The sequence below is a fragment of the Astatotilapia calliptera genome, chromosome 19 (assembly GCF_964374335.1).
Source record: "Astatotilapia calliptera chromosome 19, fAstCal68.1, whole genome shotgun sequence".
NCBI classification, from domain to species: domain Eukaryota; kingdom Metazoa; phylum Chordata; class Actinopteri; order Cichliformes; family Cichlidae; genus Astatotilapia; species Astatotilapia calliptera.
In genome coordinates, this window is record NC_137440.1 from 21,269,046 (window position 1) to 21,283,119 (window position 14,074).

The window sequence follows — 14,074 nt, forward strand, 5'->3', positions numbered from 1 at the left end:
AAAAAAGAAGAAGAAGAACTAACAGCTGAGACATAACAGTCTGTGAAATTCAGAGGGACTGAGGTGGAGGTGGGGTTGGCGTCTCCGACTCTAGAGGGGAGAGTTGTTGGGTGGGGCAGCGGTGAAGTTACATAAGAGCAGTCCTGCCTTCTTTCTTCTATGCTCTGTCAGTCTGGATGTGGCTGCAGAGCTGTTACCTCGCTACATTTTGTGATCCCTTAGTAATAATAAGCTATATTTAGTTCCACTGATTACAAGTCTCAAGTGAAAAATAGCCTTTGCGGTGCACATCAGCGTTTTGATTATTTTCAGCTTCAGCTGGCACTCTGAATGATGTGAAGTGTTGTATTGAGATTAATCTGCAAATTAAAGTCACTCAAGATGATTGCGCTAAATTAAATAACAACTCATTAACGCCGCCGTCTTTGGTCAGTGCCCTGTCAATTACCGTCAGATTTACTGTCATACACCTCACACATGCCCATAAATGGTGGGGTTCCGTTTTTATTTTGCTCACAGCTTATTTTTTGCATTATTCCACTTGAAACCTTCAAGCACTTCATACCTAATGCTAAAGATTATAGGTGGAGATCGCCAGACAGCCCATGACATGAGGTTATCACAATACTTACAATACTCACAATATAATGTGATTTTTAACATTTAGTGATATGCTGAGTATTCATATAACATGTATTTATTTTCACCTGCAAAGTATATAACAAGATAAAGTCGTACTCTTAAGTTCTTTTTTGATGTTGAGTTGTCGTACATACCAACACTGTCATAAATGTTGCCATAAGATGGAGTTAGTATGACATCAGCAATTGAATAGGGTCAAGTTGGCAATTACGTGCAATCTGTTTCTGAAAATTCAGCAATTAACTGTTAAAACATTGAAAATCACATATCTGTTGCTGTCCGCATAGACAGAAATTCACATGGTAAGTGTATTGATCCTTATGTAGTGCTTTTCTACTCTCCCAGAGCACTTAAAGTACTTTACACAACATACCTCATTCACACACATTCATTGGCTGCATGGGAGAACAACTGGGTTTAGTATCTAGTCCAAGGATATTTGCAGACTGGACAGGGATTGAACCACTGACCTTCCGTTCAGTAGATGACCTGCGCTACCTTCTGAGGTACAGCTGCCCCATTACAGCGCGTACACATGAATACAGATCATTTTATACTATTCCATTCTATCAGTTGAAAGCTTATGTGCATGCAAGTATATCGAATACATATTAATTTAAATCATTTTATGCTATTTAAATCTATGGAGAGGAAACATTTACTATTTTGTAAGTTTATAAGTACTCCTTTTTTGTATTTGCATGCAGCATCTGACTTTTGCACATTAATTATAAATTTACTTTTACAGGATTTGCTTATCTAGATTTTTTTCAGCGTTTGCGTGCAAAAAAACGTTCAGGTAATTTATATGCACAATGATATGAACAGAATTAGGCTTCTTTTGTTTTGCTGTTCTGCGCCTGTGCAGCAGGAACGCAGAAGGCCAGAATCAATTAAAAGCTTATGTGCATGCAAATGTGCATGTAAATTCCCAGCTGTTAAAAGGCTTTGCTCACTGCTGTCTTTTGAAGTGTTACTATGTGTATTATATTTTGCAGCTAATTAAGCTACTTGGAGGGTTACACATTATCCTTATTTAGTTATTAAAATCCTTATTTGGCTGATCTAAATCAGCTGGTCTGTTTCTTGCAATTGTACAGTTTGTTCAGATCAGTGTGTGTGTGTATGCGTGTGTAGTTCATCATGGGGAAAAAGGGGGCTCTCCTGCCCATGCTATTCCACAGTACAAACACTGTGTGGAAGACAGTATTTAAATACACACTCTCTTAGCCTGCCCCCTACTGTTGCCCAGACCTACTTTCAAACACACATGTATGCGTTCACACACACTCTAAGGAAAATAGATCACTAAAACACTCTGTAGATTAACTGAACTAGATTGGAACTGAGCTGTGACTTAAATGAGTGTCAGTTGATTTTTCTCAACCCACTTTTCCCAGTTTAAACACAGTCAGGCAGTCTGGAGATAGATGCTGGGCAGAGGACTTTGTGGATCATACTGCCTCTTCAGGTTGACAGTGGTATTGCTCACCCTCTGCTCTTTGCTCTCATTAGCATATGAACAGGTCAACAAATAATGTTATAATTCACTTAGCTGCCTTTCTTCTGAATGAGGATCTAGCTTAGCTGTCAGCTCATGAAAATGAAATGAAAAGCATTTTTGGATTATTTGTTTATCTCCATCATTCACTGAATCCCAGAGGTTTTTTTTTTCCAATTTCTGCCATATTTTATTTGACATCATACTTTCCCCAGCTTTTGTCAAAAGACCATTTTTCTTTAACTAGAGGGTAATACATCATGTTTCTGCAGTGTTTTTAACACAACTCACAGAATTTAGGAGTTTATAAAGTTTTGAGCTGAGCTTTTCTTAAGTCAGTAGAAGATGTCCACTAAATTAATGAAATGCTCATTCTTTAAGTGTCAGTGGGTTGTGGTTAAATTGTTTGACAACAGCACTGTGTACAAATCTTTTCCACCCAACTTGAGATTTTGCTGTTGTTGTTCTCAAGTTGACCAGTTGGTGTCTTCCTCTCCCCGTTTCCACACTGACAGCTCATTTTCCACAGCAAGTGATTGAACAGCCTCTCTCAGGATTCAGTGACATTTTATAGTTGACTCTCTTTGGACAATGAACACTTAGACATCGTATAAAAGTATTCAGTGATTTAATATTCAAACCATTTAGATCCCGGTTCTATTTAATGAATCATAACTGAATGAAGCAATCACTTTAGGACCTCATCAGTATTGTGAGAGCTACCCTTGAATAATGCCTGAATGTTGCATATATGTATTTCTATATCTACACCAGAATGTCTGTCATTAATAGCGGTTACTGGTTAACAGGTTATCAAATCTGTATTATAACTATAACCATAATAAATCTCTCTTTCTTTTCAGGAGCTGAAGAAAGTTAACTTCAGTCCGTCCTGGAGCCTCTCCTCTCTGACCTTCCAGATCACCCCCCTTCCCTCCAACCAGTTTTGTCATATTGTACCACCTCCGTCACACCTGAAGAGACCCATAAGAAGAATTGCACGGGTCATCAGTCCCCCTACTGACCAGGATGATCACCTCAGAGCTCCCTGTCCTGCAGTGAGTTTTTATAAAGGGCAACTGTCAGTTTGGCAACAATCCAGCATTAAATTTGTTTTTTTAATTGGTTATTTTATCCATTCATCATCCACTCATCCAGAATCAGGCTAATTTAAAAGAATACAAGAGTAATTGTTTTAGATTTTTTTTAGGCTACCTGGCCTGGAAGTGAATAATGATTTCTTTTAGATTCCATGTTTTATCACATTTGGCCTTAAAGGTTTGTTTCCTGTAGCTGATGAAAGATATTTGTAGGACTGGATGCTACTTTAAAACGATCTTTGGGAAGACATGTTTTTGATTGACCTTTATAGTGTTCTAAACTCAAAGTGACATATGCATTAGTGGGTTTTTTTTGTTTGTTTTTAACTCACCCAATTCATTTGTTTGCCTGTCAGTGGAATTGAATATTTAATTTGACTAATGAATACAATCATTAAACGCTAATGAATGAAATGCATTTGTGATTTGCTCTTTCAGGGACTCATCCAATGAGTCTGGGGCAACAGACACTGTGGGAATAAGTATGAGCATAAGTGAGATGGAAGATCCAGAGATGAAAGGAAAAAAGAAGAGAGGGAGACCTGGCAAACAAGCACCGGTACAAGAGTTTGTTAAGAAAGGGGAAACTTGTGGAAAAAAATCTGGTTAACAGACAATGCATGTCTCTGATTTTGTCTGGTGGTTTTGAAGTGTGTGATGGGTGGTGTAGGAAGAAGCTGTTATATTTCCCATTGTGTGCAAGTCTGTGTTTGGGGATGGGTGTACATACAACGGTTTCTTTAACTGACATTTCCCTGATTTCAGACATCCAATAAGAAGCCACGGAAGTCGCCAACAGACAAGACTATGAGTGTGGCCAGAGGGCGAGGGAAAGCCAACGGTGTGGCTCAACATAACGGAGATGGGGGAGACCCAGTCACTCTATTTGAAGTGGTCAAATTGGGAAAGAGTGCCATGCAGGTCAGTGAACACAGGTTTGATTTCATAAGCACCAGTTTAAATAAAATATTTAAGTATGTAATCAGATATTATAATGTATTATATCTGTTTGAAGCTTTGTAAATTTATGTTTCTCACTGTCTTTGTCATTTGATTATTATTTTCTGTATACAGTCAGTAGTGGATGAGTGGATTGAGTCATATAAACAGGACAGAGACTTGGCGCTGCTAGACCTGATCAATTTTTTCATCCAGTGCTCAGGTTGCAAAGGTAGGCGTGTTTTACTTAAATCTGTCATCCTGTGTGCATGCATTATAGACAAGACTACCAAATCTGCTGTTTTTTGTTGTAACCAGGCACCGTGAGGATTGAGATGTTCAGGAACATGCAGAATGCAGAGATCATCCGTAAGATGACCGAGGAGTTTGATGAGGTAATTGTCTGCTAAAATAAGCAGAAATTAACATGATTTAAATAGTTGTGAGCGTGCTATTATTTAGTTATGCACATATATTACACTCTGTTGAAGACGTGTGGACAAATTTGATGATATCGAACTGACAGCTCAAATCAGTTTATTGTTGTATCGTGTTTCAGTTGAGCAAAAAAAATAAAGAACAAGAAGTTAAAATAACTGTAATCTGTCTGTTATTTGTTTTTGTCTTTTTTCAACAGGATAGTGGGGATTATCCTCTCACCATGCCAGGACCTATGTGGAAAAAGTTCCGTTACAACTTCTGCGAATTTATCAGCGTTTTGATCCGCCAGTGTCAGTATAGCATCATCTATGACGAGTACATGATGGACACTGTGATCTCCCTCCTCACTGGACTGTCTGACTCTCAAGTGCGAGCCTTCAGGCACACCTCCACGTTGGCGGGTACCAACAACATGATATTTGTTTGAACTGCAAGCAGTAATTGTTCCAAAAATACCTCCACATGGGCTGATAACACAAGTAATATTACAGTGGGAGATAATAATTACGTTTGCTTAACACCGATCAAAATAAGCTCGTTGTGGTGATAAAGACAGAAAAACAACTAATAATTTGCTGCGTCGAGGTCTGTTTTGTGTCTTGTACTAACAGTTATTTATTAACTTTCTGCTGCTTGACATTGCACAGCTTAATCTGGACTTGTGCACACTTTTGTTAGGTAGATTGAAAGTGTATTTCCTAGGACGAAATGTCTAAAGGTTTTGAATGCTGTTATCTCTCCATAGCAATGAAGCTGATGACAGCACTGGTAAATGTAGCGCTGAACCTGAGCATTCACCAGGACAACACCCAGAGACAGTACGAGGCTGAGAGGAACAAGATAGCTGGCAAACGTGCCAACGAGAAGCTGGAACTGCTGCTACAGAAGAGGAAGGAGGTGCGTTTGGGTTCGATATCACAGGATTTACTTTTTAAGTGTCTCAGATTATCATAGGTGGTTGTGTGGTACTACTTAGCTGTAAATCCGAGTGTTTAACTTAGAGTCTTTCTTGTACAGCTCCAGGAAAACCAAGATGAAATAGAGAACATGATGAACTCCATCTTCAAGGGCATCTTTGTGCATCGTTACAGGTACACACTCTAAATGTTCCCTTCCTTAGTGATGAGGATTTAAGAGCAATATTGAAAGTATTTTGGTGATTCTGTTTTTCTTACTTTGTAGGGATGCGATCGCTGAAATTCGGGCCATCTGTATTGAGGAAATCGGCGTGTGGATGAAGATGTACAGCGACGCATTTCTTAATGATAGTTACCTAAAATATGTTGGTTGGACTCTACATGATAGAGTAAGCAAATTTAGGAGTTTTTGTACAACCCTTGGCTGATATTTACCACTGGATTTAATGTAAGGGGATGAATGATATTTTCACAGATACAGAATGGTAGATGTGTAGTCCACCACAGCAGGATTTTATTTAAGATGTTTGGCCTGCTTGAACCAATTTATTTGTTTTTTTTTCTAGCAAGGAGAAGTGCGTCTGAAGTGCCTGAAGGCTCTGCAGAACCTGTACACAAACCGAGAACTGTTCCCCAAACTAGAGCTTTTCACTAACCGCTTCAAGGTAACGCTAGCAGCGAGAACTGAGGCTGCTTTCTTATAGCTCCACAGTAGACATGGGCAGTGTTTAGATTTTTTTTTTAGTTTTCTGAATTCTCTTTTGTTTCTCCTTATTTATTCTAGTTCTCTGCAGTTGTTTCTCTGCTCAACTTTATCTGTTTTGGCAGGACCGAATAGTATCAATGACACTGGATAAGGAGTATGACGTGGCTGTAGAGGCCATTAGATTGGTCACACTCATTCTGCAGTGAGTAGCTTTGATCTTTCTCTGTATTTTTGCATGCCTACATATGAAACTCTTTTTTTCTTTTTAGATTCTGGTCAGCATTTTAGCATAAGATTATATTTTGGCTATCATCACATGCTTAAGACGAGGATTATCATGTACTGAACACTCAGTTCCTGGGTTACTTTAGCTGAGGAGAGGATCTCAGTCACACTCACAAATAGATTTGGTAGTTTACTGTGAACTAGTTTAATAGTTTTTGATTGCTAATTCCTTTGACTTCTTTTTATATGCAATATTTTGTTAATTTTTAATTATTGCTTTCATCCTCTGGGCGTTTTCAGTTATTTCCCGTGTTTAATATTGTTCTCACAACCAGCTCTGATTGATTTAAACTTGATTAACCTGTGTGCAAATTGTCTGCTGCAGGGGCAGTGAAGATGCTTTGTCCAACGAGGACTGTGAGAATGTGTACCACCTGGTGTACTCTGCTCACCGGCCGGTCGCTGTTGCTGCTGGAGAGTTTCTTCACAGAAAGTGAGTCTAATTAGGGCATTTATGGTGTAATAACATTGTTAGTCTTCAATTTGTAAAACTCTTATTCTGTCTGTTTCTCACTCGCTGACAGATTATTCAGTCGCCATGACCCGCAAGCAGAAGAAGCGCTGGCTAAACGCAGAGGGAGGAGCAGTCCCAATGGGAATCTCATCCGTATGCTAGTGCTGTTCTTTTTGGAGAGTGAGGTAACGCTCATGAAAACACACATCTTATCAGCATACTGTGTGTTTTAGATGTTGGGCACTCACAAACACAAAGTAGTTCCAGAATGATGCCTGCAGATTGAAGTCTCTTTCAATGTGATTTTGTGTGTAGCTCCACGAGCATGCAGCTTACCTTGTCGACTCTCTGTGGGAAAGCTCTCAAGAGTTGCTGAAAGACTGGGAGTGTATGACTGAACTGCTGCTGGAGGAGCCCGTGCAGGGAGAAGAGAGTAAGGCACACAGTATTTCACACTGATCTTATTTCCTTTGGGAGAAGCTGAATCAAATAAAATACAACTGCTGAGAACCAGAGAGACGAGATGATGTAATAAAATCTTGTTCCCTGAAACTCTTCGCTCCCTTAATCCTTTTCTCTGTTTCCGACCTTTGCTGTCATTCGGTTTCTCTTTTGTTTCCTGTGTCTTTGTCTCTCCTCTGCTCAAACGTCTTCTGTTTTTCCCTGTAGTGTTGTCTGACAGGCAGGAGAGTGCGCTGATCGAGCTGATGGTGTGCACCATCCGACAGGCAGCAGAGGCACACCCACCTGTTGGCAGAGGCACTGGCAAACGGGTGTGTAAAGTATACACATATCATACTCCAGAAACACTCAGAGTATTCACTTTGAATGTTGCAGATGAAACCTTATACAGTCATGTGATAACCTTTACTGCTTCCATATGAGTTAACGGGGAGAGTACGAGCCAGGTGCTATTAATCAGATCCACTTGATTAATGGGTCATCAGCAAGTTTGAGCACATCTATAAAAGCTGAACATCTGGTAGTTTGCGGGTCTGGAGAATATGAGGTGTGTGTTAACGCTGCTGCAGTCCTCCCAGGATTGGGCATTCCAGAAAATTCATCCCAAGGTCACAGCATTCAAATCTCAGAGAGATTTCAAAAATTGCAACTCTAGAAGTACATCACAGGCAAAAATCGACAACACAATATGTAAAGACGTCTACACCTCAACTTGAATGAAATCCTGTGGCAGGATCTCAAGAAAGCTGTGCATAAAGAAATACCCGCAAACGTTAATGAACTGAATAAAGCTCGTAAAGACACGTGGGGCAAAATTCCCCCACAGAAAATGATTGCTTCAAATTACAGCTGCTAAAAGTGTTTCTACAAGCTTTTGTATCACAAAGTGAACTTAGGGTTTCACAGGACTGTATGGAGTCCAGTAAAAACCTGCTTTTTCACATGACTGTACCTGCCAAGTGGGCATGTTGAAGAGGAATTCACTGTGATCTGAAATGTGATGATGTATTATACTTAAGTGTAAAAGCAGCCACCTTATTTACCAGAGTCTGTGTTAATGTGCTCATCTGTACTTTTGATTCTGTTGTATTGAACTTTTGTTGTTCTCCACTTTTTCAGATTTTTTTTAAAATATGTAATTATGTGCATAAAACTACAGCAAATAATTTTAGCAAGACGTTATGTGAATATGTTATGTTGTTAAACACAGAAATAGTAAGAATTTTCCTACTCATTAGTACCTTTTTTGGTCATATGAAGAGGGGAAAATAATTCAGCTTTTGGTCCCAACAAAAGAATCATTGATGTGTGTGGGTGTGTTTGTGTGTGTGTATGTATGTGTGTGTATATATATATATATATATATATATATATATATATATATGTATATATATATATATATATATATATATATATATATACATATATACATATATATATATATATATATATATATATATATATATATATATATATATATATATATATATATATATATATATATATATATATATATATATATATATATATATATATATATATATATAATAATATTTATTTTTTTGTCCAGGTGCTGACAGCAAAGGAGAGGAAGACCCAGATAGATGATAAGAACAAACTGACAGAGCACTTCATCATGGCTTTACCCATGCTGTTGTCCAAGGTAAGGCTTTTCTTAGCTTGCCCATGGCCATCAAGGGAGAGACCAGTGATAAATGACCTGGCTAGAAGACCGATCACTTTGTCAAAATAAATGATCTGCTTGTGAGAATTGCTGCTGAATACTTTGCGCCCTCAATCTCTTAAGTCTGCTGGCTATATGTGTAAAATGTCACTCACTATTTCACTGAGAAACAGAAGCCAAGCGTTGCATGCTGATTGATGGGTCTTTCTTTCCCGTTTTAATCCTTCTGTGCTAGTTTTGTAACTTTTTTTTCCCTCATACACTATTTTTTTTTTTTTTTGTCATCTTTATTTAATTCTCATCTCTCCGTTACTTTGCCCAAAGTACCAGGCAGACTCAGAGAAGGTAGCCAACCTGCTGCAAATCCCCCAGTACTTTGACCTGGACGTGTACAGCGCTGGGCGTATGGAGAAGCACTTGGACGCCTTATTAAAGCAGATCCGTCTGGTTGTGGAGAAGCACATAGAGGCCGATGTGCTTGAGGCCTGCAGCAAGACATATAGCATCCTCTGCTCTGAAGAGTACACCATCATGAACCGTGTGGACATTGCCCGATCACAGCTTATTGACGAGATGACCGATCGTTTTGCACACTCGGTCGAAGAGCTGCTGCAAGAGGTATCGGGCAAAGTAGCTGGCTGGGTAGACTATTAGAAACCGGGCACTATTTGTGCCCATTTGAGTCTTGTATACTAACAGATGTTGGTTATTGCAGGCTGAGGAGGCAGACGATGACGATATCTACAATGTGTTATCTACACTCAAGCGACTCACAGCCTTCCACAAGTATGATCTGCAGCTGTTTCAAGATAAAAATATGGATTATTATCATTGGTTACTTTGGCTGACAATCATTACAGAATCTGAGATTATTAGCTTAGCATACCAGATAAGGTTTGTGTAAATCTGTAGGGAGACATTTAGTTCGCATTTTTGTATTGTAAGAATTATTATTCATTCATTCATTCATTCATTCAGTGTTTTGGAAGAAATTTTCCACCAAATAAATGTGATCATTTCAGTGTGTGCTCTTCTCGTTTTCTCCTTCAGTGCCCATGATTTGACACGATGGGATTTGTTTGGGAATTGCTACCGGCTGCTGAAAGCGGGCATCGAGCAGGGCTCCATGCCAGAGCAGATAGCTGTCCAAGCCCTGCAGTGCTCCCACTACTCCATCCTGTGGCAGCTGGTCAAGATCACAGAGGGGGTTCCCAGCAAGGTGCTCAACCGGCCTCACTAACAGACCGCACTCAGAGTTTAGCTTTATCATTGGTCAGTGGCTCAGAGTGAATGCTGCCATGTCTAAGCATCAGTGGCCCAGAGGGACAAGAGCTTATCTGTATTTCTGCAGAGCGGGGTGGCTTAGTGTAGAAATCCATCTCACTGTCAGACAGCCCCAGTCCTCAGTCTGGGACTCACCCCAAATCTGTCTCATTTAACACTTAAACACCTTACCAAGACTTCAGCTCCCATTATAGGATATAACTTATCTGGAACATTGTTGAAAACATCAAAAGTGTTGCTGAATTATTATTCATAATATTCCTTCATTCATACTGATAGGATGACAAAGACAGCTAGCCTGACTGTCACAGCTGTTCATTAGCGACTCTTGCTAAAGTACTCATTATTTTGGCTGATTATCAATGTCTGTGTGATGTTCCCTGTGTGCAGGATGACCTGGTGGCTCTCAGGAGAGTGGTCAAGTCTTTCCTGGCAGTGTGTCAGCAGTGCCTGTCCAATGTCAACACACCGGTTAAAGAGCAGGTAACAGATGCTATTGTGTCACGAGTAACAGAAGAGCTTTGAAATCAACGTTGTCTCTCGATTTATGTAAAGGATGCATGTTTTCTGTTATCTCTACATATCATTATTTTGTTTTTTGAAATATTGACTCTTTGGTCAAGCTGTGACAATATTGCTGTTTCTTGTTTAGGCATTCATGCTTCTCTGTGACCTGTTGATGATCTTCAGTCACCAGCTGATTTCTGGTGGCAGAGAAGGCCTCCAGCCACTGGTGTTTAACCCAGACAGCACTCTGCAAAACGAGCTGCTAAACTTCGTCCTAGACCACGTCTTCATCGACCAGGATGATGAGAGTCAGAGCATGGGTGAGAGAGAAGTTAGATCGGATCATGTTGTGGTTTCTGTTTCAGATCCAAGAAGATTTTAACTGTTAAGGTTGAGAGAAGGTAGGGAGCTTTGTCATTGTTGTCCACTACTGTCTTTGTGCCTGCAGAGGGAGATGAGGAGGATGAAGCCAACAAGATCGAGGCTCTCCATAAGAGGAGAAACCTGCTTGCAGCTTTCTGTAAACTCATCATCTACGACATTGTAGACATGCCTGCTGCTGCTGACATCTTCAAACACTATATGAAGGTTTGTGTGTAGCATGCATGCTGAAAAATAATAACCAGCTGATAGTTTAAAAGAGAGAAAACTTTGGAAAAAAACAAATATGGTGAGATAAAAAGCCATCACAACAATTTCAGTACTAGTAACAATATCTTTGTTTCGCTCTGATACTTATGTTAATGTTAGCATTATGATATAAATGTGGCTACTTCTGAGACAACAATGGAGCTGATTTACTGTGGAATTGAAAAAAAAATGGTTTTAATTCACCTAAATTTACCTTTGATGCAAATCTGAGTGTGATATGAGATTCAGTGCATTAATTCAGACAACTTGGGCGAATTAACAGTTTCGTTTCTCTGCCTCAGTATTATAATGACTATGGCGACATCATCAAGGAGACTCTCAGTAAAACCAGACAGACGGACAAAATCCTCTGTGCCAAGACACTCATCCTCAGTCTGCAGCAGGTGAGACAGTGATGGTGCTTTTTACACAGCTTCCTTCTGTGTACTCTTAAAGTTACAAGTGCTCTCCTGTGCATACCCACTAACTCCTATGCACTCATATGTGTGTTGCAGCTGTTCAATGAGCTGCTGCAGGATCAGGGTCCCAACCTGGACCGAACGTCTTCTCACGTGAGCGGCATCAAGGAGCTCGCCCGGCGCTTTGCCCTCACCTTTGGCCTGGATCAGATCAAGACCAGAGAGGCTGTCGCCACGCTACACAAGTGAGATCACGAGCGCTGTGGTGTCTCTGTAAACGGAAGCTGTAGATTGATACTTGTAGCATAAATTAAAAGAGTATGAGTGATTCCAATTTGTCTTTACATTGAAATACCAATAATTGATGCAGGATTTTGGTTAATTCTTGCATGTTCGGGATGTGAAATTAAATAATTTTAACAACTTATTCAAGCCTGCGAGCAAAACGTTAAGTAAACTTTTACCGACCAGTTTTAGAATCACATAGGAAGCATAAAGCAGACACAAGTTTTTATTTGCTTTTAAAGTTACATGAATTAAGTACAAAAAATACACCGTTAATAATTAATCAGGGTAGATTGAGGTTAAAAGAGTCTTTGTTATATACACCAACTGTTTGTAAAGTTGTAGTACTCGTGTAACTTTGTGTTACTTTCTTTATTGTCATCTCTCATTGTTTCTCCTCTCTGTTGTCTTTCCATTGTGTCAGGGATGGAATAGAGTTTGCATTTAAGTACCAGAATCCTCGAGGACCAGAGTTTCCTCCTATAAACTTGGCCTTCCTGGAAGTCCTGAGTGAATTCTCCTCGAAATTAATCCGCCAGGACAAAAAGACAGTGTAAGTACTTCAATCCAATTTATCATCAGCTAATACTCCAGCTTTTATATACCTATGTTCCCCTGCTCCACCACAGCTGGTAGCTCCACATGTTTGATTCGGCACAGTTTTTATGTTGGATGGCCTTCCTGACAAAACCCCAACGGGATTTGTGTCAAAGAAAAAGGATAATGCTATAAAATGCTGCTGCCTCCACAGCCACTCGTACCTGGAGAAGTTCATGTCAGAGTCGATGTCAGAGCGTCGGGAGGACGTGTGGCTGCCGCTGATTTCCTACAGAAACAGCCTGCTGACAGGAGGAGACGAGGACCACATGTCTGTTACGTCAGGCTCAAGCAGCAAGACCGGCTCAGTCCGCAGCAAGAAGGGTCGACCGCCACTCCACAAGAAACGTATTGAGGGTGAGCAGAGATGAAGGATTGCCCATTTTATTGGGGTGGCCTAACTGAACTTGATCTCTTAAAGGAGATGAGACACTTACTCCTGCTGCTGAAACTGAAATTACTCTGTTTGCTTCATATTCAGAGGAGAGTAGCGTAGAGGGCTCGTGGATGATGCGCAATGACACCCTGCAGACACCCGGGGCACTTCAGACTCCTCAGCTCACCTCAACAGTCCTCAGAGAGAACAGACCAGCAGAGCACATGCCTGACCCAGACTCAGAGCCAGGATCAGAGAACGATTACGTACACAAGTGGGTTCATGCACATGTTGTCCGTAGGTGCACATGCACATAAAAACGTTAGCCCAGTTTTTAAAGTTACAAGACAGCAGCAGAACTAATGGACATGTGTCTTCGTTTGTCCTCAGTCCTCAGATGCAGATGTCATGGCTCGGCCAGCAGAAGATAGAAGAGGTGAATAGGAAGGACCGAACAGGCATGAACTACATCAAGTCTCGCAGCAATCAGGGTGTCCGGCAGACTGTGTAAGTGTGTATTTTGCTCATAAACCGTAAGCGTACTGTGAAGATGTTGGGTAAAAGTGGAAACACAAATTCTGTCCAAACCTTTATCCACCCTAAAAGTCACAGTAACCAAAATATCGTAACCTGGCATTCCCTTTCAGGCGTGGGCTGATGGAGGATGACGCGGAGCCAATCTTTGAAGATGTGATGATGTCATCGCGGGGCCAGCTGGAGGACATGAACGAGGAGTTTGAAGACACCATGGTGATCGACCTGGTCAGTTATAAACTATTCATTTAGTTGATACGAGGTTTCAGGGGTTTTTTCTCGTTCTGGTTGTGACATGGCTTCTTACAAAA

General features: G+C 40.3%; 1 protein-coding gene across 1 annotated transcript in view; it reads left to right on the top strand.

The window, feature by feature from the left end:
- The window catches only part of stag1a (STAG1 cohesin complex component a), a 38,924-nt gene that overhangs the window by 22,240 nt on the left and 2,610 nt on the right, over positions 1-14,074 (top strand). The window contains exons 2-30 of the mRNA XM_026151215.2: positions 3,007-3,201; positions 3,682-3,802; positions 4,009-4,164; positions 4,318-4,414; positions 4,501-4,577; positions 4,820-5,024; positions 5,369-5,520; positions 5,641-5,714; positions 5,806-5,929; positions 6,107-6,205; positions 6,369-6,448; positions 6,857-6,964; positions 7,056-7,170; positions 7,301-7,418; positions 7,655-7,758; positions 9,018-9,110; positions 9,456-9,749; positions 9,847-9,917; positions 10,182-10,350; positions 10,806-10,898; positions 11,068-11,242; positions 11,371-11,510; positions 11,855-11,956; positions 12,068-12,216; positions 12,681-12,809; positions 13,008-13,210; positions 13,335-13,503; positions 13,620-13,736; positions 13,877-13,991. Of these exons, the coding sequence (XP_026007000.1) occupies positions 3,173-3,201; positions 3,682-3,802; positions 4,009-4,164; positions 4,318-4,414; positions 4,501-4,577; positions 4,820-5,024; positions 5,369-5,520; positions 5,641-5,714; positions 5,806-5,929; positions 6,107-6,205; positions 6,369-6,448; positions 6,857-6,964; positions 7,056-7,170; positions 7,301-7,418; positions 7,655-7,758; positions 9,018-9,110; positions 9,456-9,749; positions 9,847-9,917; positions 10,182-10,350; positions 10,806-10,898; positions 11,068-11,242; positions 11,371-11,510; positions 11,855-11,956; positions 12,068-12,216; positions 12,681-12,809; positions 13,008-13,210; positions 13,335-13,503; positions 13,620-13,736; positions 13,877-13,991 (3,678 nt within the window). The 5' untranslated portion in view covers positions 3,007-3,172. The remainder of the gene's footprint in view (positions 1-3,006; positions 3,202-3,681; positions 3,803-4,008; positions 4,165-4,317; positions 4,415-4,500; positions 4,578-4,819; positions 5,025-5,368; positions 5,521-5,640; positions 5,715-5,805; positions 5,930-6,106; positions 6,206-6,368; positions 6,449-6,856; positions 6,965-7,055; positions 7,171-7,300; positions 7,419-7,654; positions 7,759-9,017; positions 9,111-9,455; positions 9,750-9,846; positions 9,918-10,181; positions 10,351-10,805; positions 10,899-11,067; positions 11,243-11,370; positions 11,511-11,854; positions 11,957-12,067; positions 12,217-12,680; positions 12,810-13,007; positions 13,211-13,334; positions 13,504-13,619; positions 13,737-13,876; positions 13,992-14,074) is intronic.